The 27,529-nt window shown below is 39.5% G+C and overlaps 1 protein-coding gene across 4 annotated transcripts in view; it reads left to right on the top strand.

The window, feature by feature from the left end:
• DIAPH2 (diaphanous related formin 2) overlaps positions 1-27,529 on the top strand; it is an 807,400-nt gene that overhangs the window by 436,278 nt on the left and 343,593 nt on the right. Inside the window, exon 24 of one of the 4 annotated variants that reach the window (XM_074964438.1) lies at positions 327-600. The exons of the other annotated variants lie outside the window; for them this stretch is intronic. Within the exon in view, the coding sequence (XP_074820539.1) occupies positions 327-385 (59 nt within the window). The 3' untranslated portion in view covers positions 386-600. Of the gene's footprint in view, positions 1-326; positions 601-27,529 lie in introns of those variants that run through there. 4 annotated transcript variants of the gene reach the window in all.

Genomic DNA, 27,529 nt, shown 5'->3' with positions numbered 1-27,529 from the left:
GGGGGCATATTGATGGGACAGTGTAAGGAAGCTATTGTTCATGCTGCACTTATTTGTGGATAAGTAGAAAAGATTTCATTTTACTGGGTTGTCGTCATGTCACCTTTCATTAGAGCAGGTAGTCAGTGATTTAAAATGCTCCATATTTTTGTTTACTTATTCTGGTTGTCTCACTGACATCTACTGTTGTAAATTGTAGCAGCTCTGTTTTAAGTCACTGAAGCTGTAACAACTGCCTATTGTGCTGATCAATATTGTCTCATTGTTTCCTTGTACTCTGTCTCTAAATCTGTCTGTATCTCTGTTGTTTTTTGTCTTATGCTTAGATTGTAAAGTCCTTTTGGATAGGGACCATCTTTTTGACCTGTGTTTGTACAGTGCCTAACACAATAAGGTCCTGGTCTGTGAATGGAGCTCCTTGGCACTCTGATAAAAAAAAAAACAACAAAACAACAACAACAAAAAAAAAACTAATAGTCACCTGATCTTTTTATACCGGCAGAAAATTTGGACCATATTAACCAATGTAAGTTCCCCCTTTGTGACATAATACAAAATCTGATTGAGTCTTGTGATATTTCAGTGTGGATGGTGAAAGTCTGAGAAGATCGGGGGTTTTGTTTTGTTTTAAATTGTCCCCTCAAAGGGGGGGAAAAAACAACCTTAAGAATACAAAGATATTAAAGTTCTTGAAAAGCCCCATTTCACCATAAAGGATGCTAATGATATACACTATATTCTATATGAAACTTTGAATATGATTGGAACCAATGAGGGATGTTTTTACATGCTTATTGTGTGTACTATCTTCGACTAAAAATTTCCAGGTACTTTGTGTGATAGGGCAATTTCCTGCAATATCTTTCAAAGATGTTATTTGAATTAAACGTATGCATTATTCTGGGATGGGATAGCATGTAACCCCTCTAGGGGCAAGATGTGACAGGCCTGATACCTGGGACTTCAGAGGACTATAATGAAGATGTGCCAGACAACTATGGAGTTTTGGGATAAGTAAAATCCTGGGCAAATTTCCCAACTCTGGTTATGCAAAACTCCAACCTTTTGAAGCTACATCTTGAGGAGAGGGTCATTGTCTCCTGATTACTTGTTACAGAAGGCCAACATCAGAGGCCCATGCTATATGATGAAACAGCTGATTGCCCAGCCTTTATGCTGGGCCTTTGATCTGGTTCTGGATCGAAGATGCGTAAACTTGTAACCACTGGGAAAACTCAGTTTGGGGTTTTGAAGGTCTAAAACCCACCAGAGCTCTAAGTTGGGAGTAGGGGGTAATTTCTGGTAATCTTTTTAACATGTTGTAGTTTTTTATTGTGTTAATGTTTTCTCTGCCGTGCTTTGAGCTTCAAGAAAAAATTAACTTGCTTAGAAGGAACAGTGTAGTAAATAACTGTGAGAAACATGCCGGTAACGGTCATCAGAGAGAAAGCAAAGTGCAGGCGCTGGCCTGATTAGATAGTCTGGCTTGCTGGAGATATAACAGTGTAAGGCAGGGAGCTCTGCAATCTTAAAAATCCCTGGTCAAAGGAGGGAGTGAGACACCAATCTCTGCCCAAGAAAGGTGATGGCTGGGAACCAGCAGCCTAAAGTGGGTGCCCTTGGTGGATCATAGATCGGCAATACGGTGCAGTTGCCGTGAAACTGTTGCGTTTAGTATTGTACAATGAATTATATTCTCTTCATTATTTCTGAACTCATATAATTCATTTTTCTTTTTAATTGTATGTGTATAGTGAAGTCAAAGTAATTGTAACCATTTAGAATTAACACTTTTGCAGAAGTGATAGTCTTGCAAAACAGGTAATGAGAATTAAATCTATGGCTACGTCTGCATTCAGTAGTTAATCGTGTAGACAGCTACACTGCCTCTCATTCCCACCATGCAGGTGAAAAGCAGTGGCTGTGAGTTTAGTACTGGTAGAACTATGCAATCCTTTGCAAATATAAATTAAATAATAATTATAACCGTTGTGGGTTACATATTCTTATCACATTTTGTCAGCTGGCAAAACTGAGACAGAGAGAGGTTAAATCACTAGCTCAAGGCCACACAAAGTGAGCACTAGAGCACATATTAAACATCAGAGTACTAGGACAGACAACACACCTCATGTAACCGTGACAAATCTTTAAAGACTAAGAGATTCTTGATAAGAATTCTGAAACTTTAGGAGAAGTGCTAACTCTAGCTTTAATACTGGTGGGAATTCAGCATCCCAGTTCTAGAATTCAGGCTGAGGAGAAAAAGCCACTGGAGGAGAAAATATGCTACTTAAGCCTACTCAGATGTAGTCGGATAGGTACAGTTATAGTAGAAAATAACCACTCATTTGGACACACTGATTCTTATAAATACTAATATTAATTCTAAGTCCATAGCTGGCAGCTGTAATTCCAGTTTTAGCAATGGACAGGAATTCTTTCAAAACAAAACTCCCCCTCACCTTTTACTTCAAAACTCCTCCTTTGGCTTTACCTGTAGATCAAGAATGGCGGCTGAAAACAATCTCAGTTCTACACTTACAGCCTCTATAATGTATTGATTCTGGGACGGTGAGGAGGGAGAGGAATTGTGATCCCTTAATACCAATGAGGCATATTTTGCTTGTGGTAACTAAGGAATTCAGGTGTAGAGAGGCTAATAAACGTTGCCAGTGGCAATCTAGAAACACTTCACCACCATGTTTGTGCTAAAATCTGAATGTTTATGTTTAAGTAACAAAAGACATGTCCAAAATGTAAGCTCCAATTGTGAATATGGATGAAGGTTAACAATCCTCTGGATGAAGTGAGACTTACTCTGAGATAGGTTCTCTCTGAAGGAGATTTTTGTCCTATATAGCTGAGGCAAATTCCTAGGAACAGGAAAAGTGTTTGCTGACTCCTTTATGGAATTTAACTGGGAAGACCCAGATGTCCATCCTGATAAAGACAGGGCTATGAAAGGAGTCATAGGAGCTTTGCCAAAAGAGATCAGTCAGAGAACAACTGGGATGAGGAGAAAGAGTTCAGATAGGAGAAGCATTGCATTGAGAAGCTGCTAGTAACAAGCTACTGTTGTTAAACCACTAGGATTTCTGGTTTTGGATTGGGTTATGGTGACTCTTTAGACCAGGGGTCTCAAAGTCCCAGCCCGGGGGCCATCTGTGGCCTGAGAACCTCCCCACTACGGCCTGTGGAAACTTTTTAAAGAAGTTCTTTCATCCGGCCCTCATGGCTGCTGGCTGGCGGGGGAGGGGAGCAGGCAGGCGAGATTCACATGCCCCTTCCCACAATGTTGCTCCATCCTGCTGCTTATGGGACCTTCCCAAGGGTTGCACTCGGCAATGTGCCATTCACCTCGGGCGCTCCGCTCCCTGCAAGCGATTCCCTATCCCTGCTGTTACCGGTGGAGTGACCCTTGCAGCCACACTGCTGGTTGTCTGCTACAGGAGCTGAACCCTGCAGCTCCCATTGGCTGGGAAGGAGAGGGACAGAGATACCATCACTAGTTGCTGGGCAGAGTCAGCCATGGAGGCAGCATCACTAGTCGCTGGACAGAGTCAGCCAGGGCGGCATGAGGCCAAGGGAGTGAGGGAAAAGGGTGGGAAACCGTCTTGGAGGTGGTGTGAACACCATCTTCAGTGACCTTATTGGCCCGCTGGGAGGATTTGAGGACTGCCACTGGCCCAAAGATAAATTGAGTTTGAGACCCCTGCTTTAGACCAGTGGTGTCACCTCCAACTATAAGTTAAAAAACCTCAAGAGACCATCATCAGAACTGGAGCAGAATCTTTGACCTGCTCAAGCAGTGCATACACTTTTGCATGAGTAGGAATCTCCAACATAGCATCTGTGAAGGAGATGTGTTATAGCCCAGGGCTTACCTACCACAGGAAAGGATGCTGATTTCCATCCAACACCCTCAACTCATGTTTCATATACAAACATAGATCTACTTTGGATCAGACGAGTATTCCACTTATCATAATCCAGTACACTATCTCAGAGTGACCAGTACTTCATGTTTCAAAGAGAGGTGACAGAAATCGCAAAGCTGACAATTATGGAGTAGCTTGCCCATAATGGATTTTTCTTTTTAACTCTGCTAGATGGGTTAATGCTGGAAACATAAAAGTGCACGTCTTTCTCTCTTTTTTCCTAAATCAGACCTAAAGTAATTGTTAATGCTCTCATTAGCTATATAAAAGTCTAATCTTACTGTAAATCATTTAATAATCCTGGTCTTAACATCTAGCAGCAATACATTCCACAGGCTACTTATGTATTGTATGTCCTTTGATCAGTTTTAAACGTGCTGCCTTTCAAACAATTTCAGTCTGTTCTTGAGTTGTGAGGTTAAACAAAAAATTCTCGTTTAACTTGTCTATACCATTGTTACGTGTTCCCTCTAAATGGTCCCAACTCTCTTCAGTCTTTCTTCATACAGAAGTCTCTCCATGACTGTAATAATTTTGTGTTTCCCCTCTCTGAAAGTCACCTTTTTCTGCTGCATGTTTTAGATAAGGTAACTAGAACAGGACACAATATTCCAATACTCCGCTGTGGGAGTACCACAGATGTGTGCAGGAGTGGCAAACTTCACCCCTAGAGAATGGGGATTTTAGGGAGCTACAGCATGGATGTTTTAACAGCAGTACTGTTGTTGTTGGGACAATCTTTTATTGTTCTGCTCTTCCTCCACTCCCTCTGTACAGGATCTCTGAGGCATGTATTAGAGTAGGTAACCTTAATTGACCTGTTCTCGCTGGTTCATGTGTGTGTAAAATGTATTTATTAGTTCCAGAGAGAGTAGTAACCCTTCTAGTAGAAAGATTTAGTTTTGTTTTGAATCTATAGTTTCGTTGATGAATTTTGTTGTTTGAGTCTAGCTGTTTTATTGACTGTTTACTGTCCTGCTGTACTTATATTGCAACACTCCACGAAATGTTAGAGGAAAAAAGAACAGTCAAATAAAGAACTTCTACAAATAAAAGTTCAGCTATCAATCAAAAATAGAAGAAGAAATACATTTAAGAAAATGTGATAGAAATGTAGTTCTACAGAGATCTAGATATCTTATATGCCAGGGATTTTAATGATACGATACACACGTTTCTAAGGAGCCTCTCAGCGCGGTATCACTAACACTGATAATTTTGAAGAAATCCTGACTTAAGGGCTTGTGATGGGAGGAGCAAGGAGACTCTCCTCATCCTCGACCAAAGCAATACTCACTGATTTAAAAAAAAAAAAAAAAAAGAAGCACGGCAGAAGACAATAAGGGGAAAGCGAAATAAAGAGGCGAGTCTTTATACTTCCTTACATATAGGAGGTAAAATTTGGACTCATTTAGATTTTAGATTTCAGAGTAACAGCCGTGTTAGTCTGTATTCGCAAAAAGAAAAGGAGTACTTGTGGCACCTTAGAGACTAACCAATTTATTTGAGCATGAGCTTTCTGCATCCGATGAAGTGAGCTGTAGCTCAAGAAAGCTCATGCTCAAATAAATTGGTTAGTCTCTAAGGTGCCACAAGTACTCCTTTTCTTTTTAGATTTTAGAGATCACCGAAGAGAGCAAACTCCACAACCAAGGGCCATACACAGAAAATGCCTTATCTTTATCAATGTAAATAAAGCTCTGGAAATCCATATTTAAATGTTGCTGTTTAACACACATTAGTATGCCCATAAATAAAAATAGCTCTGTTTATGGTGACACCACCAATTTGATCATCTCTTAAGCATGAGAAATCTTTTTAGTTTACCCCATCACCATTGCTGAGATGTACCAAGATAACTGTCACATACACACTAAGTGAATGTGATTTAAAAAAATAAATACACTTACATTTACTCAGCAATGAGTTTTCTAAAAGACAAAACAAAATAAAAAATACCCAGAGTATTCCTTACTTTTTTCTACACACAATGCCTGAAAAGAGAGTTATCCACACTACCAATTCACAATTCCTGCTCTAAATGCATATTTACATCAATATGCAATAGATTAGACCCTAAATGGCAGTATTTCCATTTTTTTTAAAGTATAGATGGCATTGGAAAGTATTAAAGGCTAAAACAATCAACTTCTGCCCTCAGGTGCATGTGTGCAAGTGAAGGCATCATTTGGCCCTCTAGGGTTTAGAGGAACAGAAGGGCAGAAAAATGCATTTTAAAAATATTTTTCTAAAACCCTTTTTATAATTCAAAGAGATATAAATTATTTTCTAGATTCACGGAGAAGGGCTGCAGGGTCCGTTGGTTTATGAATTCTATGCCTAGTTACCACCCTGAAACAATTTTAACAGCTGAGTAATGAACCCCCTGAAAAGAGGGTTTAATAACAAGAATTCTGGCAAGTTTAACTAGAAGGCTTGAATGGCATCAGTATAATAATATCCTTTGTTGTTTTGGTTGTCTAAATCATAAAAAGTGAGAGCCAAAGGCGATGAGTAGCTCAGTATATTTAAGCTGTTTTCTCCACATTCCAAATCTTTTATTTTTTTTATTCCTTTCAAACTAATGCCTGATAACTTTTCAGAGAGTTATATTTTACACAAAAACACAGTATATATTAATATCTCTACAGGACTCCTTACAAAACAGGATTCTCCCCCTCCCCCCCCCCCCGCCCCCTTCAGCTTGTGAAACTGCTGATGAAACTTCCATGAAATAAATGTTATTTTTGTATGACCGTGTTTTGCATTTTCAAGATCCCTGGGAATGGACTTGTTCAATGAATTAGGAGAAATAATGAGAGTCCCAGTGAATTCTGATGAGAGAGCCTGTAGAATTGAATCTGCATTAAAATTGTCAGTGTAAAACTAAAGAGGATAATTTTGTTCCACAACAGTTTTAATTAGCACTTCAGTTTTTCTGAATGTCTGAGTGGTTTTTTTTCCCCCTTCACTGAAAATCACAACGAAACAGAGGGAACAGAAGAACACTTGAATTCAAAAAGCCCCAGCATTAAGCAACAGTGACAGCACCGCATTTTTCTTTGTTTTAATGAAGACGTTACAACGCTCAGCCACTCAGAGTGAGGCACGCAACAGTGCATCGGGGTGGTCGGCAACGAGCATGGCAGTGAAGAATAAAGCCAACAAACAGTGAAATTACTTTGTCTGCCAAGATGTTTCCCTCCAGTTCAGGTTGTGTGTGTGATATGCAATCCCAGTATCTGAAGGAGAATTGGTTGAAACCAATTTAGTTAAACAAAAGTCAACTTGGAGTTGAATCCTCCATGCTTCTTGAAAAAAGTATTGCCATCATTACAAGGCTCAATGTTTAAAAATAAGAGAGATTAAGCCATATACCTGGATTCAGTGACAGTACTATAGTTTAAGACTGGTAGCTTTACCTGGAAAAATGGAGTTCTGAAGGAAATAATTTCTAAGGTTCTTTTCTTTACCTTTCTTTGCTTTACTTGTGTTTCTCTCTCTCTCTCTCTCTCTCTCTCTCTCTGTGTGTATTTAAGGTTATTAAAAATACTTAGGTTGGAAGAAGTGTGGAACAACTATGGAATCCACCATGAACAGCACTTTGCAGACCTAACTAACCTGTTGAGTATCCACAGTGATAAACACTATGGGAGGGAGGGAGAAAGGGAAATAGAGAAAGGAAAAGACAGTTGGCTTTCCATTTCCAGTTTTCAAAACAAATGAAATATTCTGAAGAGAAAGCTGATAGATACATTTGACACTTGTATTGACCTTTAATATTTCCCATTCTTAGTCTGATACACGGACCAACATCATGTAAGTATGCATATAAATAAAGAACTTACTGGTAGATGAATAGGGGATGGGAGAAATGAAAGACCAAAACTATTTATTTTGTAGCTTTTCCTCTCCTCAGGGGAGGAATAATGCTTTTTAGTAATATATATTGTAGAAATACTTCAGTATCAACCAGAAGAAAAAAAAGTTTCAGATAAAGACAGGACTTATTATATTCACTGCTTGCTTCATTAAAATCATTTGCTGCATTTCGAAGGTGGGAGAAGTTTTATATCAGCTTCACAAACCTGTCAAAGTTTAATAGCTCAGGCTGAAAAATCCAATAACTTTCTCTTTACCATGATCACAGAACTTTTTAAAGTCTGATTTACATAGATATTTTATGGGTGTGTGTGTGTGTGTGTGTTCTAACTCTGATCTTTGTAAGAGGATGTATGACCTGATTTTCACAAGAGCTGAACAAATGTGTCTCTGATGTAAATCAGTTGAGGTTTGGGTGTTCATTACTTTTGAAAGCGAGGTTATAAGATTAGGGCTTTATGTTCAAAGTAGGAGAAGCAAGGAAAATGAAAACATAGGGGGTAGGGTAAAAAAAAAAACAAAAAACCCCAAGAAACCAAGGTCAAAGGTGTAGATAAGAATGTTCAGTCAGATGTTTTCTGTATAAATTACTGCTGCTAGATTTGATAACCCCAACAGCCAATACCCTTCACCCCACCCTCAAACAAATAACCATGAATTTCTCAACTTCCCAATGGTACTGACTGAATATACTACTACAATACAAAAGTCAACTTGGAGTTGAATCCTGCATGCTTCTTGAAAAATGTATTGCCATTTTTTACCATTTTAATTTCTCCATACATGATCCTGGTCCTCCTCTCTTCATTAACCAAAGCCTAACCTCTGCCTCCACTCATGCCTCCACCCCTCCCTGCCCCTATTGGATGCCTCCGCAAATCCTTGCCCTGGCCCCGCCTTCTCCCCCAAGCGCGCGCTGCGCTAAACAGCTGTTTCACGGAGCAAGCGCTGGGAGGTAGGGGGGAGAAGCAGGACCCAGCGGCGTGCTCAGGGGAGGAGGAGGCAGAGGTGAGCTGGGGCAGGGTGGGGAGATGCTGATGGGTGCAGAGCACCCACCAATTTTTCCCCCTGGGTGTTCCACTTTGGTAGACTTTTAAAGTTTAACATTTACAACTAAAAGTTTTCCATAGTAAAACAGATAGGAAAATCTGTTCAAGTTTTCTTTAGTTATAAAATCAATACATAAACCGCTGAACACAGAATATATTGTAATCATGTATTAGTTTGAATTGACAAGACATTTCTACAGGCATAAAATTGTGTGTGGGAAAAAAAATGTAAATACAAGTTAATTCAAATACTTCCACTCAAAAAAATCTATGCCCTACACATTAATATGCATATATATAGGGTGAGAGATTCTGAAATCTGTTACACCAGTTTTATGTTGGTATGACAGCACTGAAATCAGTGGCATTACACCATCAAAACTGGTGTAATGGAGTGGGGAACAAGGCCCTTAACGTTTAAAATGTATGTTGAATACAGCACACACAGACTACCCTTTTCCAATATTCAGCTTCATGATCAGCTCTTCTCCTCTTTTACACAGAATTCTGGTATGTAAGTTTTCTGATGAACTTCAGGGATGTGGATGTGCACAAATATATTATTAAGAAAGGTAAAGTTAAATTAAAAAGAGTGCTAAGATTTCAGGAATACAAGCCATGAGTTTGAGGGGAAGACGTAGTCAATTTTTTTTATTTAAATAAGAATTCATTTTTTTTCCTCCTTCTCTCTAGTTGGTTGTAAATATTCTTAAAATTTTGAAAATATATTTTTTATCAATTTTGAACTTTTTACCATTTAGCAGACAGTTTTCTCTGTATGTGCCTTGTGGAAGTATATGTAAACATAGCTCATCTCTTTTTATTTCTGATTGTGTTCTGAGAAATTGAATGTCAAGAGGGTTCTTAGACTAGAATTTCCAATTAAGTTGCGCTCCTTTTGCTGGATGGCTGATTGACTGGCTGTCTGTGCAAGCAGAAGAGCATATAGTAGTATAGATCAGAGGTGGGCAAACTACAGCCCGTGGGACCATCCTGCCCGGCCCCGGGGAAGCTAGCTTCTGGCCCCTCCCCCGCTGTCACCCCTTCCCCCGCAGCCATGCCGGCGGTGCAGCTGGCTCTGTTCAGGCAGTGTGGCTTCCAGTCCTGCCTCTCTGAGTGGCATGGTAAGGGGATGGGGAGGCTGGATAAGGGGCAGAGGGTCCTGGGGGGCAGTCAGAGGACAGGGGGCAGGGGGCGGTTGGATGGGGCAGAGGGTCTGGGGGGGGCAGTCAGGGCAGGGTGGATAGGTGTGGGAGTGCCAGGGTGGCCGGGCAGGGGTGTGGATAGGTGTTGGGGCAGTCAGGGGACAGGGAGCAGGGGGGTTGGATGGGGGTGGGGTCCTGGGGAGGCGGTTAGGGGCAGAAGGTCCTTGGAGGGGGCAGTCAGGGGACAGGTAGTGGAGGGGGAGGGTTGGATGGGGGTGGGGTCCTGGGAGAGGGCAGTCAGGGGAAAAGGAGCAGGGAGCGGCAGGGCGGGGCAGGGTTGGATGAGTCAGGGGTTCTGAGGGGGGCGGATAGGGGGCGGGGGGACCAGGCTGTTTGGGGAGGCACAGCCTTCCCTACCCAGTCCTCCATACAGTTTCACAACCCCGCATGTGGCCCTCGGGCCAAAAAGTTTGCCCACCCCTCGTATAGATTCTATATAAACAAGATAACAGTTTGCAACTAAGTTACTTAGCAGCGTCCCTTTAAGCTTTTCAGTTCCAGGACTATGAAAATAACTGCTAAATTAAAGTTTGAGCTGCTGTAACCTATGGATTATATTTTTTGGGCCCCATGTTCATCCTTTTGTTGTTCAAGCACAAATGATTAGTGGCAAAAGGAATAATGTAATGGTGTAAACAAGGTTCTTATTGTGCTATTTGTTGTGCTAATAGCACAATGCACTTTATATACTATTACTACCGATAAAGTAAATATAATACAATAGCTATGGCCAAAGTTCTTGGGAAGACCAAAAACAAAATTATTTTCTGGTGTTTGCACGAAGAAACTTCTTGTTGCCCAGCTAATAGTGGGAGTGGTTGGTTTGGTTAATTGTTTTGATAAACCTTTCCTTTTAAAGCCTCTAGTAATTTTCAGTAATTATTTGGGCCAGGAAGTCCACATACGCCACAATCAGAAAGGCGATGTTATATGTCAGTGAAACATGGTTGCTGACGAACATCAACTGCCTCTCACACAGAGGGCAATCGAACGAATATTTCTGGGCATTTCGCTCCGCGATCACATCCCCAGTGAAATAATTAGGCAACAGTCTGGAGTGCGAGATGTTGTTGAAAGCAGGCTCAGTAAAATGCGGTGGGCGGGACGTGTGGCCTGACTCAGTGACAACAGATGGACTGTAGCTCTATCCGAGTGGTATCCGTGAGAACAGAAACGGCCGCGCAGTCGGCCTCCCAAGAGGTGGGATGATTTCCTAACAAGGAGATATGGACAAGCCTGGCGAAGGATGGCCAGAGCGAGAGAAGATTGGAAGACGTGTTGTGATCGGCTCAGTCTCAACTGATGAAGGACCAACAGTCTACGCAGTAATTTTCAGCTTGCCAGTGTTTAAAAAAAAAAAAAAAAAAAAGAGCTGTCTACATATTCTTCATTTGAGTTGAATTACCTTAATCCAATTTAGATCTGGATAGAATGATGAAAGTTACTGGGGGGAGGTGTGTTTCAGGTTAAAAACAGCAGCTGAATACAGTTGCACTGAGGCTTTACTTAGGTTTGTTTCTATTATACCATGTTGTTTGACCCGTATGAACATTATGGCAAAGAGTATTATGCACTCTGGATCTTAATTTTATTGAAAAGCTTACAAAATAGAGCAAGTTTCGTAAAACATAGCATTTTTAAAGTTTTCCCTGCTGTCTTCACTATGTGGTATCATAATCTAGAGTTGATAAATCTGATCAAAATAATTTTAATATTTCAGTCCTTACGGCAAGAAGTTTAGATATGATTTTTAAATTCTAGGCAGTCTGTAATGATGGATGATTTAAAAATGTTTGGTACAGTTGCATTTTGATCTATATCTGCATACTGCTGCCCTTTTTCATCCAAAAGTGTTTGTTGATTTCTGGGAGAGTTTTGTATAATTTAGGTTGAGAGAGTGAGGAACCTAGTGAATGTTTAAAAAAAAATGCAATAAAACCCTTGAATTAAAATGACTGTAGTACTTGGTTGGATTTGTTTGTTTATTGTTTTGTTTTGTTTTTGGTGCTACAGAATTAAGTAATAGTCTTAAATGAGTCAAAAAGAAAAGGAGGACTTGTGGCACCTTAGAGACTAACAAATGTATTTGAGCATAAGCTTTCGTGAGCTACAACTCACTTCGTCAGATGCGTTCAGTGGAAAATACAGTGGGGAGATTTATATACACAGAGAACATGAAACAGTGGGTGTTACCATACACACTGTAACGAGAGTGATCAGGTAAGGTGAGCTATTACCAGCGGGAGAGCTGGTGGGGGGGGAGGAAACACCTTTTGTAGTGATAATGAAGGTGAGCCATTTCCAGCGGTTGACAAGAACATCTGAGGAACAGCGGGGGCGGGGGGAATAAACATGGGGAAATAGTTTTACTTTGTGTAATGACCCATCCACTCCCAGTCTCTATTCAAGCCTAAGTTAATTGTATCCAGTTTGCAAATTAATTCCAATTCAGCAGTCTCTCGTTGAAGTCTGTTTTTGAAGTTTTTTTGTTGAAGAATTGCCACTTTTAGGTCTGTAATCGAGTGACCAGAGAAATTGAAGTGTTCTCCGACTGGTTTTTGAATGTTATAATTCTTGACGTCTGATTTGTGTCCATTTATTCTTTTACGTAGAGACTGTCCAGTTTGGCCAATGTACATGGCAGAGGGGCATTGCTGGCACATGATGGCATATATCACATTGGTAGATGTGCAGGTGAACGAGCCTCTGATCGTGTGGCTGATGTGATTAGGCCCTATGATGGTGTCCCCTGAATAGATATGTGGACACAGTTGGCAACGGGCTTTGTTGCAAGGATAGGTTCCTGGGTTAGTGGTTCTGTTGTGTGGTTTGTGGTTGCTGGTGAGTATTTGCTTCAGGTTGGGGGGCTGTCTGTAAGCAAGGACTGGCCTGTCTCCCAAGATTTGTCAGAGTGATGGGTCGTCCTTCAGGATAGGTTGTAGATCCTTGATGATGCGTTGGAGAGGTTTTAGTTGGGGGCTGAAGGTGATGGCTAGTGGCGTTCTGTTATTTTCTTTGTTGGACCTGTCCTGTAGTAGGTAACTTCTGGGTACTCTTCTGGCTCTGTCAATCTATTTCTTCACTTCAGCAGGTGGGTATTGTAGTTGTAAGAACGCTTGATAGAGATCTTGTAGGTGTTTGTCTCTGTCTGAGGGGTTGGAGCAAATGCAGTTGTATCGTAGAGCTTGGCTGTAGACAATGGATCGTGTGGTGTGGTCTGGATGAAAGCTGGAAGCATGTAGGTAGGAGTAGCAGTCAGTAGGTTTCCGGTATAGGGTGGTGTTTATGTGACCATCGCTTATTAGCACCGTATTGTCCAGGAAGTGGATCTCTTGTGTGGACTGGTCCAGGCTGAGGTTGATGGTGGGATGGAAATTGTTGAAATCATGGTGGAATTCCTCAAGGGCTTCTTTTCCATGGGTCCAGATGATGAAGGTGTCGTCAGTGTAGCGCAAGTAGAGTAGGGGCATTAGGGGATGAGAGCTGAGGAAGCGTTGTTCTAAGTCAGCCATAAAAATGTTGGCATACTGTGTGGCCATGCGGGTACCCATAGCAGTGCCGCTGATTTGAAGGTATACATTGTCTCCAAATGTGAAATAGTTATGGGTGAGGACAGAGTCACAAAGTTCAGCCACCAGGTTTGCTGTGACATTATCGGGGATGCTGTTCCTGACAGCATGTAGTCCATCTTTGTGTGGAATGTTGGTACAGAGGGCTTCTACATCCATAGTGGCTAGGATGGTGTTTTCAGGAAGATCACCGATGGATTGTAGTTTCCTCAGGAAATCAGTGGTGTCTCGAAGATAGCTGGGAGTACTGGTAGCGTAGGGCCTGAGGAGGGAGTCTACATAGCCACACAATCCTGCTGTCAGGGTGCCAATGCCTCAGATGATGGGGGGGTCCAGGATTTCCAGGCTTATGGATCTTGGGTAGCAGATAGAATACCCCAGGTCGGGGTTCCAGGGGTGTGTCTGTGCAGATTTGTTCTTGTGCTTTTTCAGGGAGTTTCTTGAGCAAATGGTGTAGTTTCTTTTGGTAACCCTCAGTGGGATCAGAGGGTAATGGCATGTAGAAAGTGGTGTTAGAGAGCTGCCTAGTAGCCTCTTGTTCATATTCCGACCTATTCATGATGACGACAGCACCTCCTTTGTCAGCCTTTTTGATTATGTCAGAGTTGTTTCTGAGGCTGTGGATGGCATTGTGTTCTGCACGGCTGAGGTTGTGGGGCAAGTGATGCTGCTTTTCCACAATTTCAGCCCGTGCACGTCAGCGGAAGCACTCTATGTAGAAGTCCAGTCTGTTGTTTCGACCTTCAGGAGGAGTCCACCCAGAATCCTTCTTTTTGTAGTCTTGGTAGGAAGGTCTCTGTGGGTTAGTATGTTGTTCAGAGGTGTGTTGGAAATATTCCCTGAGTCGGAGACGTCGAAAATAGGATTTTAGGTCACCACAGAACTGTATCATGTTCGTGGGGGTGGAGGGGCAGAAGGAGAGGCCCCGAGATAAGACAGATTCTTCTGCTGGGCTAAGAGTATAGTTGGATAGATTAACAATATTGTTGGGTGGGTTAAGGGAACCACTGTTGTGGCCCCTTGTGGCATGTAGTAGTTTAGATAGTTTACTGTCCTTTTTCTTTTGTAGAGAAGCAAAGTGTGTGTTGTAAATGGCTTGTCTAGTTTTTGTAAAATCCAGCCACGAAGAAATTTTTGTGGAAGGTTGTTTTTTTATGAGAGTATCCAGTATCCATTCTTAATCTTTCCCTGTTTGCTGTAGAGGATGTTGATCAGGTGGTTCCGCTGTTTCTTTGAGAGCATGTGGCACAAGCTGTCAGCATCGTGTGTGGTATGTAGATTGTAATGTTTCAGAGTAACAGCCGTGTTAGTCTGTATCCGCAAAAAGAAAAGGAGGACTTGTGGCACCTTAGAGACTAACAAATTTATTTGAGCATAAGCTTTCGTGAGTTACAGCTCACTTCATCGGATGCATTCAGTGGAAAATAAAGTGGGGAGATTTATGTACACAGATCATTGTAAATGGCAAAGGAACAAAAATATACCCTTTTGTCTTAGGGCTTTTAATATTTTTTTTAAAAATTACTGAAATTTGCTGTGTGGCTTCACGATTGTAAGAAAGAACAGAAGTTGGGCTTGTATTTCAGTTTGACAAGGAAGAATCCATCTCAGAGAGGCAAATGTTCATTCCCTTTACATCTGTGGAATATGTTCTTCTTGCATGTTCCTTCCAAAAAATATTAAAAGTTCCTGGGTTTTTTCTTAGTTTTCATTGGCTGACCGAAGTACACGGTGGCCTGTTCTGATTTTGTACTGTTTCTGGAAATCCAGGCAATTTGTGCATGGTGGAGGGGAGGGCAGGCGGAATTAAAATTAGAAAAGAGCTAATAAAGTACCTAGTTCATCCCCCTGCCAGTGCAATTCCCCCCCAAACCCCTGTCGTGCTTTGCTAGTCTAGTTTAAGTGTTGAATGTGATCAGCATTCGGCCACTTCCCTTGGAAACACACACAGCTTCTTGTTTTAGTTCAGTCAGTGAATTTGTATTAGAGCTACAGAACTCTGTCTCAGGCAGATGACAACCTAGAGAGTTACATCAATGAAATTCCAGCAGTCCACCAAACTACCTGGAAGCTGTTAGCATACCACATCCGAGTCCAGTCCTGCACTGCCCTACACAACTGGTTTCATAAAAAATTCAAGTCGTTGATTTAAAATCAGCAAAGCCCTAAATGTTCCTATTTTACAGTTATGTGACGGATTGCCTTTTCCCCCCATGTCACATTACAAGATGTAAAATCTGCTGTTGGTTCCAAGTTTTAACCTTGCCATCTTCAGCGACTGGGCATTTTTAGTGGAGAGTCCATGTTTTTGATATCTACTTCTGCTAGATGTCCAGCTGAGCCTGAATTTAGCCATCTTAAATTTGGTCAGGCTTTGGATCAACATTATTGATGACAGGGAATAGATGTTTTTGTTAGTAAACAGGCAGATTTATTATTTTGATGTGGATTGTTTGCTTTTATTGATTTATGACATCCGGGTGATTGTGATGGGCATGGGCCTCAGTGTGACTGTCTAAGTAGATGGCATATAGCTTTAGACCTGACTGTGGGATGGAAAGACTTAATGAAAATTATAGCATTGTTACCTTCAGGCCCAATCTTCTGTGCTACGTTAATTTTTTATCCTGTAGAAATTGTATATTTGTTTAGAGGGTAAGGGAGGGGCATTGCAAATATTATTAGGTCAGTACTGAAACCCACTGAGGATCAGTTGTTTGACTATTTAGGATTTTGTTTTCAATGTGTTTTGCAATCAAATGAAAATGCTAAATTAAATATACACATGAAAGAATTTTGGATGGTGGCATTGTTTTGGAACGCATTAGGCTTGTGTGTTTGGATGGGGGCATTTCTGGATACTATTGTAGTGTGTGTATGGTTTCTAACTAGTTTTTTCCTGTTTACCCTGATAATCTTTATTTGGACACTTGGCTATTGCCCTTTAATAACTGCCCTGGGTTCTGAAGTATATTCAGCAACATTGTTTCACACTCTATGTAGGGAGACCACGGAGCAATGATTTCTGGGGACTTGATCTATTCTGTTCCTTGGGTAGTGAACAGGGGAAAACAAGACAGAAAAAGATTGTGCAGATGAAGCATAAACTTGGACTGAGACATTTTTTGTTGGTCCCATTGATTTTCTGTTTCTGTCCCTGTTTCCTCTAGGGAATATGGTGTGTGTGCTTAGAGTTGGCCCTGGGAGTTTTAATGACCTTAGTGATACACTGATTTTCGATTAAACCTTTGATCAGTTATAACTGGAGATCTTTAGTGAGGTGGGATGTGCCAGGAATGCACAAAGGGGATTTTTTTGTTTTTCCTACTGAACACCCCATTGCGGTTGGGGAGTCACTTATCACAAACTGAGCAGTAGTTTGCCTTACCTTTTAGCTCTGTAGGAGCATAAATTATTTATTTAAAGTATCAGAGGGGTAGCTGTGTTCGTCTGTATCCACAAAAACAACGAGGAGTCCGGTGGAACCTTAAAGACTAACAGATCATGTACAGCCCCCAGCTAAAACCTCTCCAGCACATCATAAATGATCTACAATCTATCCCGGAAAAAGATCCCTCACACAGACCTTGGGAGCCAGGCCAGTCTTCGCTTACAGACAGCCCCCAACCTGAAACAAATACTCACCAGCAATTACACACCACAGAAACACTAACCCAGGAACCAATCCCTGTAACAAACCCTGTTGCCTACTCTGTCCCTATATCTACTCTAGCGACACCATCAGAGGACCCAACCACATCAGCCACACCATCAGGGGTTCATTCACCTGTACATCTACTATTGTGATATGTGTCAGCAGTGCCCCTCTGCCATGTACATTGGCCAAACCGGACAGTTTCTATGTAAAAGAATAAATGGACACAAATCGGACATCAGAAATGGTAACATTCAAAAGCCAGTAGGAGAACACTTCAATCTCCTTGGACATTCTATCACAAATTTAAAAGTAGCCATACTTCAACCAAAAAACTTCAAAAACAGACTTCAAAGAGAAACTGCAGAGATACAATTCATTTGCAAATTTAATACCATTAATTTGGGCTTGAATAGGGACTGGGAGTGGCTGGCTCACTACAAAAGCAATTTTCCCTCACTTACTATTGACACCTCTTCATCAGTTATTGGGAGTGGACCACATCCACACTGATTGAATTGGCCCTGTCAGCATTGGTTCTCCACTTGTAAGGTAACTCCCTTCTCTTCATGTGTCAGTATATTTATGCCTGCATCTGTAATTTTCACTCCATGCATCTGAAGAAGTGGCTTCTTTACCCACGAAAGCTTATGCCCAAATAAATCTGTTAGTCTTTAACGTGCCACTGGACTCCTTGTTGTTTTTATTTATTTAAAAAAATCCTCATATTTGTTTCTAATTTATAAATGTTAATTTTGAAAGGAAAACATGGTTTTATAGTAAATATTCAGTGATATTTCATAACAAACTGAACATTTTATCATAATCTCAGTTAGTTTATGTATATGCCATTTCAATAAAATAGTATCCCAGGAGAGTACAATGCACAGTATGTCACAAATAATATATGTTTGGACTTACAACTGGGTATATCACATGATCATGTAATATATATGAACTATATAGCCTTAACTCTGGATTTCTTTGGTTTTATTTAGGGCTGTCGATTAATTGCAGTTAATTCATGTGATTAACTCAAAAAATAATCACGATTAAAAAAATTAATTGTGACTAATCAGTTGCGATTAATCAGTTCATTAATTGCACTGTTAAACAATTGAATATTGAAATGTATTAAATATTTTTGCATGCTTTTCTACATTTTCAAATATCTTTATTTCAATTACAACATAGAATACAAAGTGTACATTGCTCACTTTATATTTTCATTACAAATATTTGCACTGTAAAAATGATAAACGAAATAGTATTTTTCAGTTCACCTCATACAGGTACTATAGTGCAATTTCTTTATTACGAAGGTGCAATTTACAAATATAGATTTTTTTTTTGGTTACGTAACTGCACTCCAAAACAAAATAATGTAAAACTTGAGAGCCTGCAAGTCCACGCAGTCCTACTTCTTATTCAGCCAGTCGCTAAGACAAACAAGTTTGTTTACTTGTTTACAGGAGATAATGCCTACACTTCTTAATTACAATGTGACCTGAAAGTGAGAACAGGCTTTCTCATGACACTTTTGTAGCTGGCTTTGCAAGGTATTTCCATGCCAGATATGCTAAACATTCATATGCCCCTTTATGCTTCAGCCACCGTTCCAGAGGACATGCTTCCATGCTTATGACGCTCATTAAAAAAAATAAAGCATTAATTAAATTTGTGACTGAAGTCTTTGGGGGAGAATTGTATGTCTGCTGCTCTGTTTTACCCGTGTTCTGCCATATATTTCATGTTATAGCAGTCTCGGATGGTGACCCAGCACATGTTGTTCGTTTTAAGAGCATTTTCCCTGCAGATTTGACAAAATGCAAAGAAAGTACCAGTGTGAGATTTTTAAGGTTAGCTACAGCACTCGACCCAAGGTTTAAGAATCTGAAGTGCCTTCCAAAATCTGAGAAGGATGAGGTGTGGAGCATGCTTTTAGAAGTCTTAAAAGAGCAACACTCTGATGTGGAAACTACAGAACCCGAACCAGAAAAAAATATCAACCTTCTGCTGGGGGCATCTAACTTGGATGATGAAAATAAATATGCGTCGGTCCGCACTGCTTTGGATTTTTATAGAGCAAAACCCGTCATCAGCATGGACACATGGTTGTTGAAGCATGAAGGGACATGAATCTTTGGCACATCTGGCACGTAAATATCTTGTGACACTGGGTACAACAGGGCCACATGAACGCCTGTTCTCACTTTCAGGTGACATTGTAAACAAGAAGCTGGCAGCATTATTTCATGCAAATGTAAACAAACTTGTTTGAGTGATTGGCTAACCAAGAAGTAGGACTGAGTGGACTCATAGGCTCTAAAGTTTTCCATTGTGTTATTTTTTAATGCAGTTAGTTTTGTACATAATTTTACATCTGTTATTTCAACTTTCATGATAGATTGCACTACAGTACCTGTATTAGGTGAATTGAAAAATACTTTTTTTTGTTTTTTACAGTGCAAATATTTGTAATAAAAATAAATATAAAGTGAGCAACTGTACACTATATTTGAAAATGTAGAAAACATCCAAAATATTTAAATAAATGATATTCTGTAACTGTTTAATAGTGTAGTTAATTGCACAATTAATCATTATTTTTAATCATGTGGTTGCATAATTAATCACGATTATTTTTAATCACGTGATTAATTGCACAGTTAATCATGATTACTTTTAATCACTTGACAGCCCTAGCTTTATTACTTTAAAATTTTAGCCTTTATGTTGCATTAACATAGTTCTTTGCTTTTAATAGATATCCCTTTTTATGTAACTTTTTTTTTGGCTGAAGCTAAACATGAAGAAGGTTTGTGCATTAATAATACATGAAATGTAACAAGGAAGATATTTATTCCTTTTTAACGAATCTCAGCTGGAATGGCAAAGGCTTTTTTATGGTTTCTGGGTGAGAAACACTATTTCTTTCTAACCAAAAAATGAATTTCCTTTAAGTTGCCTTAGGTAAATTTAAGATTGTCAGTTCCTAGCCAAAGCAGTGAATTGAATTTATAAGTGTGACTCCCTTTCCTACTAGTTTGCTTGAGGATTTTAGACAAATTCACTTTACTTGTCAGATAATGCTTGCTACTTATCTTCTCATTCTAGGGGAAAAAATACTCTTTATCTATACTTGGCTGTTCTCTCTTTTCCTCCCTGCTAATGGTTTTGAATGTTCAGGTCTGAAAAAAAATGGTTTTCTTATACTTGTAATAGTATCTCTGCCTTTCACATTATACATTATAAATAGGGTTTATTTCTGTTTTATGGAGACTCTGACATACCAGAAGAATACTGAAGACCTAGTATACTCTGTGATAAACTGGAAACTGGGCTAAACTATGTAGCAGGCCCTCCTAGATTTTGCAGTAGAGTAGAAATTCTCACAGCTCAGGTAAACTCAGAAATTGACATTTTTACTAAACTGAATTTGAAAATTCATATACTGTCAAATCACAATATTTTTTCAGTGAGTGTATTCATCTAAATTAAATGTAATTGACTTTGCCCTTTAATTTTCAGTTGTCACTGTTTGTATGGACAGCCTACAAATGTGCTGTGGAAGTTGTCAGGAGGAAAATCTGTCATGTTTGGCTTCTGCTTGGGGCAGGTGATTCTTTTGGTGCTAGACAAATCATGGGAGATGATTTGACATTTAAATTGTTATTGTTAGGGTTGTGCGGTTTTTGTTTGTTTGACATTGCACTCCATTGGGATGAGCAGCTCAATCTTGCATTGGTTGATATTCAAGACTTAATTGGTTACACCTGGTTCATGTTCTTAAGTCTTTCTTCATAGTCATATGTTGTCATTCTAAATGAAATCTTACGTGCAGAAGAACATTGTTGTTATACCCATAATTCGTAGCAAATTCTGGATCCTATCTATATAGAAATACAGTTGGTGATGTTAAAATACTATTTTCAAGAACCAGTCCTGCAAATTGCTTTAGTTTAGATAGTACAATTGTGCTGGCTCCGATGGCTGGATTATATATTTTTAAACAAGGTGTTGAAAAACATTCTTCAAATGTTACAATGTTGACAGCCATTTCAAACAGTTATACCCCAGCCACTCTAGCCAGCACATCTGTTGCACATTTTCAACATTGTTCTTGAAAATAGTTAACCTGGCACATTTTGTAGCATACATAGGGCGTTATTTATACAATAGGAATACACAGTCCCTTATTACAAAAATGAGTCATTATGCTGCTGCGTAGAGACTCCATAATTAAATTTGTAAACCTTTAAAAGCCTGGACCCCTCCTTTTGGTTTTTAGCATTTATTCCTTTAATCTAGTCAAATTCCCTTACCATTTACCTAGCACTATCCAATTTGTTGCTGCATTTTTTTTCATTTCCATTTTACCCTGTCCCCTGGTTGTCATTGTTGTTTGTTTTAAATAGGACAGTGGTAGTTTTGTTCATTTTCTAAAATAGGCAATGGCATTTTTCCCCCTTTTCTCTAAATCCAACCCAGAGCAGCACAATAGGGAAGACTTCCTTTAAATTTATTTTGTGGCTCAGCAAGTAAGATTTCCCCAGCAGTAAATGGAGAATAAGTATGGGTAAGACGGCAGAGCTAAGCTCAGTGATGGGGCAGTAACTATTTCCAGGCTTTCTGGTGTACTCTAAACATCTTTAAAGGGAAAACATCTTTTACAACCAACCAGTACAGTGTTTTAATTGGCTAACTTTCATTTGATTTTTTAAAAATATCTAGAACATTATTTTTCAATGGTAGCATAAGAATGGCCATACTGGGTCAGACCAAAGGTCCATCCAGCCCAGTATCCTGTCTACCAACAGTGGCCAATGCCAGGTGCCCCAGAGGGAGTGAACCTAACAGGTCATGATTAAGTGATCTCTCTCCTGCCATCCATCTCCACTCTCTGACAAACAGAGGCTAGAGACGCCATTCTTTGCCCATCCTGGCTAATAGCCATTAATGGACTTAACCTCCATGCATTTATCCAGTTCTCTTTTAAACCCTGTTATAGTCCTAGCCTTCACAACCTCCTCAGGCAAGAAGTTCCACAGGTTTATTTGTTTTAAACCTGCTGCCCATTAATTTCATTTGGTGGCCCCTATTCTTATATTAGGGGAACAAGTAAATAACTTTTCCTTATTCACTTTCTCCACACCACTCATGATTTTATATACCTCTATCATATCCCCCCTTAGTCTCCTCTTTTCAAAGCTGAAAAGTCCTAGCCTCTTTAATCTCTCCTCATATGGGACCCCTTCCAAACCCGTAATCATTTTAGTTGCCCTTTTCTGAACCTTTTCTAATGCCAGTATATCTTTGTTGAGATGAGGGGACCACATCTGTACTCAAGATGTGGGCGTACCATGGATTTGTATAAGGGCAATAAGATATTCTCAGTCTTATTCTCTATCCCTTTTTAAATGATTCCTAACATCCCGCTTGCTTTTTTGACTGCCACTGCACACTGCGTGGACGTCTTCAGAGGACTATCCACGATGACTCCAATATCTTTCTCCTGATTAGTTGTACCTCAATTAGCCCCCATCATATTGTATGTATTGTTGGGGTTATTTTTTCCAATGTGCATTACTTTACATTTATCCACATTAAATTTCATTTGCCATTTTGTTGCCACTTCGTTTTGTGATATCTTTTTGAAGTTCTTCACAGTCTGTTTTGGTCTTGACTATCTTGAGCAGTTTTGTATCATCTGCAAACTTTGCGACCTCACTGTTTACCCCTTTCTCCAGATCATTTATGAATAGGTTGAATAGGATTGGTCCTAGGACTGACCCTTGGGAACACCACTAGTTACCCCTCTTCATTCTGAAAATTTACCATTTATTCCTGCCCTTTGTTCCCTGTCTTTTAACCAGTTCTCAATCCACGAAAGGATCATCCCTCTTATCCCATGACAACTTAATTTACATAAAAGCCTTTGGTGAGGGACCTTGTCAGAGGCTTTCTGGAAATCTAAATACACTATGTCCACTGTCTCCCCCTTGTCCACATGTTTGTTGACCCCCTCAAAGAACTCTAATAGATTAGTAAGATACGATCTCCCTTTACAGAAACCATGTTGACTTTTGTGCAACAATTTATGTTCTTCTATGTGTCTGACAATTTTATTCTTTACTATTGTTTCAACTAATTTGCCCAATACTGAAGTTAGATTTACCGGTCTGTAATTGCCAGGATCACCTCTAGAGCCCTTCTTAAATATTGGTGTTACGTTAGCTATCTTCCAGTCATTGGGTACAGTAGCTGACTTAAAGGGCAGGATACAAACCATAGTTCCGCAGTTTCACATTGGAGTTCTTTTAGAACTCTTGGGTGAGTGACATCTGGTCCTGGTGACTTGTTACTTTTAAGTTTCTCGATTAATTCCAAAACCACCTCTTGTGACACTTCAATCTGTGACAATTCCTCAGATTTGTCACCTACAAAAGACGGCTCAGGTTTGGGAATCTCCCTAACATCCTCAGCCTTGAAGACTGAAGCAAAGAATTAATTTAGTTTATCTGCGATGACTTTATCGTCTTTAAGTGCTCCTTTTGTATCTCGATTGTCCAGAAGCCCCATTGGTTGTTTAACAGGCTTCCTGCTTCTGATGTACTTAAAAAACATTTTGTTGTTACCTTTTGAGTTTTTTGCTAGCTGTTCTTCAAACTCCTTTTTAGCTTTTCTTATTACATTGAATTTGTTTATGCTCCTTTCTATTTACCTCACTAGTATTTGACATCCACTTTTTAAAAGATGCCTTTTTATCTCTCACTACTTCTTTTACATGGTTGTGAAGCCACGGTGTCTCTTTTTTAGTTTAGTTAGCTATCTGTTTACAAACTTAATTTTGTCTGAGAGTATGGTAAAAAAAACAAAACAGGCAAAGAGAAAAATTGTGGGAGTGAATATTATTGTCATGATATACTATTATGTGGTTAGATAAAGCAAAATCAGTAACCTTGAAATGGAGTATCATATAAACGTCTGTGAAAAGTAGTACATTTTAGTAATGTGTGATTGATTTGCTCTGGTTTAAAGTGCTTTATCTTAGACATACCCTATAAGTCAAATGGCATTGGATATTGGATATCACTACTGAAAAAAGAACATAATGAGATATGCATGTTTCTAGCTGTACGTCACACTATTGCTTATTAATGCAATGCCTAGCAATCGAGTGATTCTGTGATTTATACTGACTCATTATATAATGTTCGATTATGGTAGTATTCAGATGAGCAAAAGGATTGAGAATAGTTAATCAACAAGGAAAGTGGCTTCAAGCAACCTAATATTTTTTTTGTGAAATTCCTGTAAAAGGGAAGCCATAATCATCTCTAAAATGTATGTTAAGGTAAATAATGTTTCAGAACATACATACAGAGTGTTTGGGTATTCAACTTGAAGTAATACGTAGATGCAGATACAGAGTAATACAAAGAATGATTTCATACCTGATCTGGAAATCAGAAAAAGAAGGTGGGTAAGGTAATGTTTGTATTGGACCAACTTCTACTGGCAAGAGAGAGAAGCTTTTGTGCATACATAGGTTCTGAAGAAGAGCTCCGTGTACGCTTGAAAGCTTCTCTCTCTTGCCAAAAGAAGATGGTCCAATAAAAGATATTACCTCACCCACCTTGTGTCTCTAATATCCTGGGACTAGCACAGCTACAACAACAACACTGAATATATGATTTGGAAATGGTGATCAATAACCCTGGTGTTGCAGATTAAATAAATTCACAAGATTGAGAGCAACTGCAATAATATCTTGCATTAATACAACATGGGAAGGGGGAAATGTAGGGAGCATTTTCTCCATTTTATGCCCCACTTAAAGGACAGTTATAAAGATTGCTTCCTTAATATGTACCCATTGGTGAGGAGTGGAATGTTTCACCACCTTAGAGGACAGTGTAACTTGTGCACTGACCCTTTTGTATCAGAGAACTCATTGAGGGATTTACATGTGTGAGGTACAAATTGCTTCTGGAGCTCCTCTTGTGGTGTTGTGCCTTTAAACACATCTACAAATGGATAAGCTATAAGCAGGCAGAGTGCCAAATGTTGCATCTGGCATGTCTTCCTCATGCTATGAATAATCAAGTAAAATACTAATGTAAATTCCAAAATATTAGATTATTTTTGCAGAACTTTTAGGTAATCATTTAGTGCTAGCATATAAGTGAGATCTCTATAAAGATAAACAGGCCATACTAAAAGGTTGATTCCAGATAATTTTCACTTCTTCAGCACCTTCCATTGGAGTACATCAAAGCATTTTACTGGTACTAATAAATTGAGCTGCACTACTGCTCCATTAATTAGTTAATTATTATTTCAGAAGGGGTAACTGAAACAGAGAGGCTAAAGGGCATAAAAATGGCACGGTTCTTCTCCCCTCCCCTTTATAATGTATATGAATGAGGCCTGAAAATCTTTCCCCTCACTTTAAATCTTGGCAAATTAAGAGTAAAGAATATCAAGTTTTATCTTTTCTGTTTTTGCTGGAGAAATGTAATGACATTTTTCTTGGACTTTAATAGTTGAGTCTGAATGTTTCACAAACAGATGTTTTCTCTCGTGCATTTGTTAGGCATTGAGTTAAAGATATTTACAAAAGCAAGAAAACAAACAAATATTTTTAATAGTTTGAATAGAAGCCCTTTCCCCTTTAAGCTTCCTTGGTATTGCACTTGATGTTGTTATTCTCCTTGCTGTACCGTTATTATTTATATTACCTTGTAAGAAAAAAAATGTGTCGGCTAGACCCGGAATTCTAATTTGTAGAAAGAAGAGGGGAAAACATGACTTTAAGACTTCCTTGTACATCAAAAAGAAATAAAACAAGGTACAGCCCTTTTTTTCTCCTTGTCAGGAGACTTGGCCGAGGACATGTGGAAAGTCAATGTTAGAGCCAAGAAAATATTACACATCTCCAACTCTCTGAATATTTACAAAATACCTTTAAATACTGTGCCTAAGAAATGAAGCCTCATTTTTCTCCTCAAGAACAACAAATGCTGGCTTTTCTTTTCATACATGATGCCAGCTAAAAATAGTCATGTGTTGATGGCTGACTAACAAATGACATTATTTGTAACACTGATATCAGGCACTGGCCTAAGTGGTTACTAATTAACATCCTTGGATTTAAATGCTGCTCCTTTGGCATTAGAATTGTCAGTTTATTTTTATATTTCCACCAGTGATTTACACAGTATCCAAGTGATGCAGCCAAGGAATTGGAGACAACTGCTTATGATTAGGACAGCCAGTTGCTAGAGGCTTCTCTAGAAAGTGCATTTTAAGCATTTGACAGGATTGAGAAGATTAGTTCCATATGAACTAAAAATAATCTTAAAGACTGTAATTAAGGTATGCTTAAAGGGTAGCTACTTTTGGGGGTGCATAACGCAGATGTATATTACCTGACAAAATGTTCTGGTTGGGGCTTATTTGGGAATCATTCTTCTACTATATACAGAAGACTTGGTTCAACCATCCATCACCGAATTATTCCAAAAATGTCACAGTCTGCACTGCAAACAGCAAGATTGTGTGTATTCTTTTGCTGATTTACAAATAGCTTCCTTATCCCTGTAGCTATGAATGGACAAAAGTTAGTAGCTCATGTGATTACATTCTTCTGTCATACTGTAGTGAAGCATTCTTTGTGAATTCCTGCTGTTTGTTGCATAGGAGTACTTCAGGGTATGGAGAGTGCAAAACTGCAATGCACAATGAAGAGTTACAAACCAAGGCTGCCTACTGTGGTGGCTGGTGCGCTGTGTGCCCTAGGTAGCATGGTCTGTCTAGAGGGGTTGTCTTGATAGCTAGTGCGTACATTGCACCTGGCATGACATTCTAGCCAGAAGTTGCTTTACGCTATGCTTTTTGAGATCAACACCAAAATGTGCCCAAAGTCAATGACAACAATACTCCAGTACTCAGTCTCCATCTTCCTTAATTAAAGGGTGCACATTGAGGAGGAGAAATTAGAAGGTTGACATTAGAGAGGATGTAGGGGCAGAAAAAGAGATGGAATCTCTGATTAACATCTGAATGACTGCAGAGAGTGTTGGTTGTGGAGGGAGAAGTAAATAACATTTATCTGCACCACATTAGCAAAATTTTGCCCAGTGTGTGTAAATAACTGATTGGATGCTACATAAAGTCTAGGATACATTAATATAATTCATGACATGAAGCACAGCGTAGTTGC

The sequence above is a fragment of the Natator depressus genome, chromosome 9 (assembly GCF_965152275.1).
Source record: "Natator depressus isolate rNatDep1 chromosome 9, rNatDep2.hap1, whole genome shotgun sequence".
Taxonomy (NCBI): Eukaryota; Metazoa; Chordata; order Testudines; family Cheloniidae; genus Natator; species Natator depressus.
The sequence above is the reverse complement of the archived record's forward strand: the minus strand, read 5'-3'. Positions and strand labels throughout refer to the sequence as shown.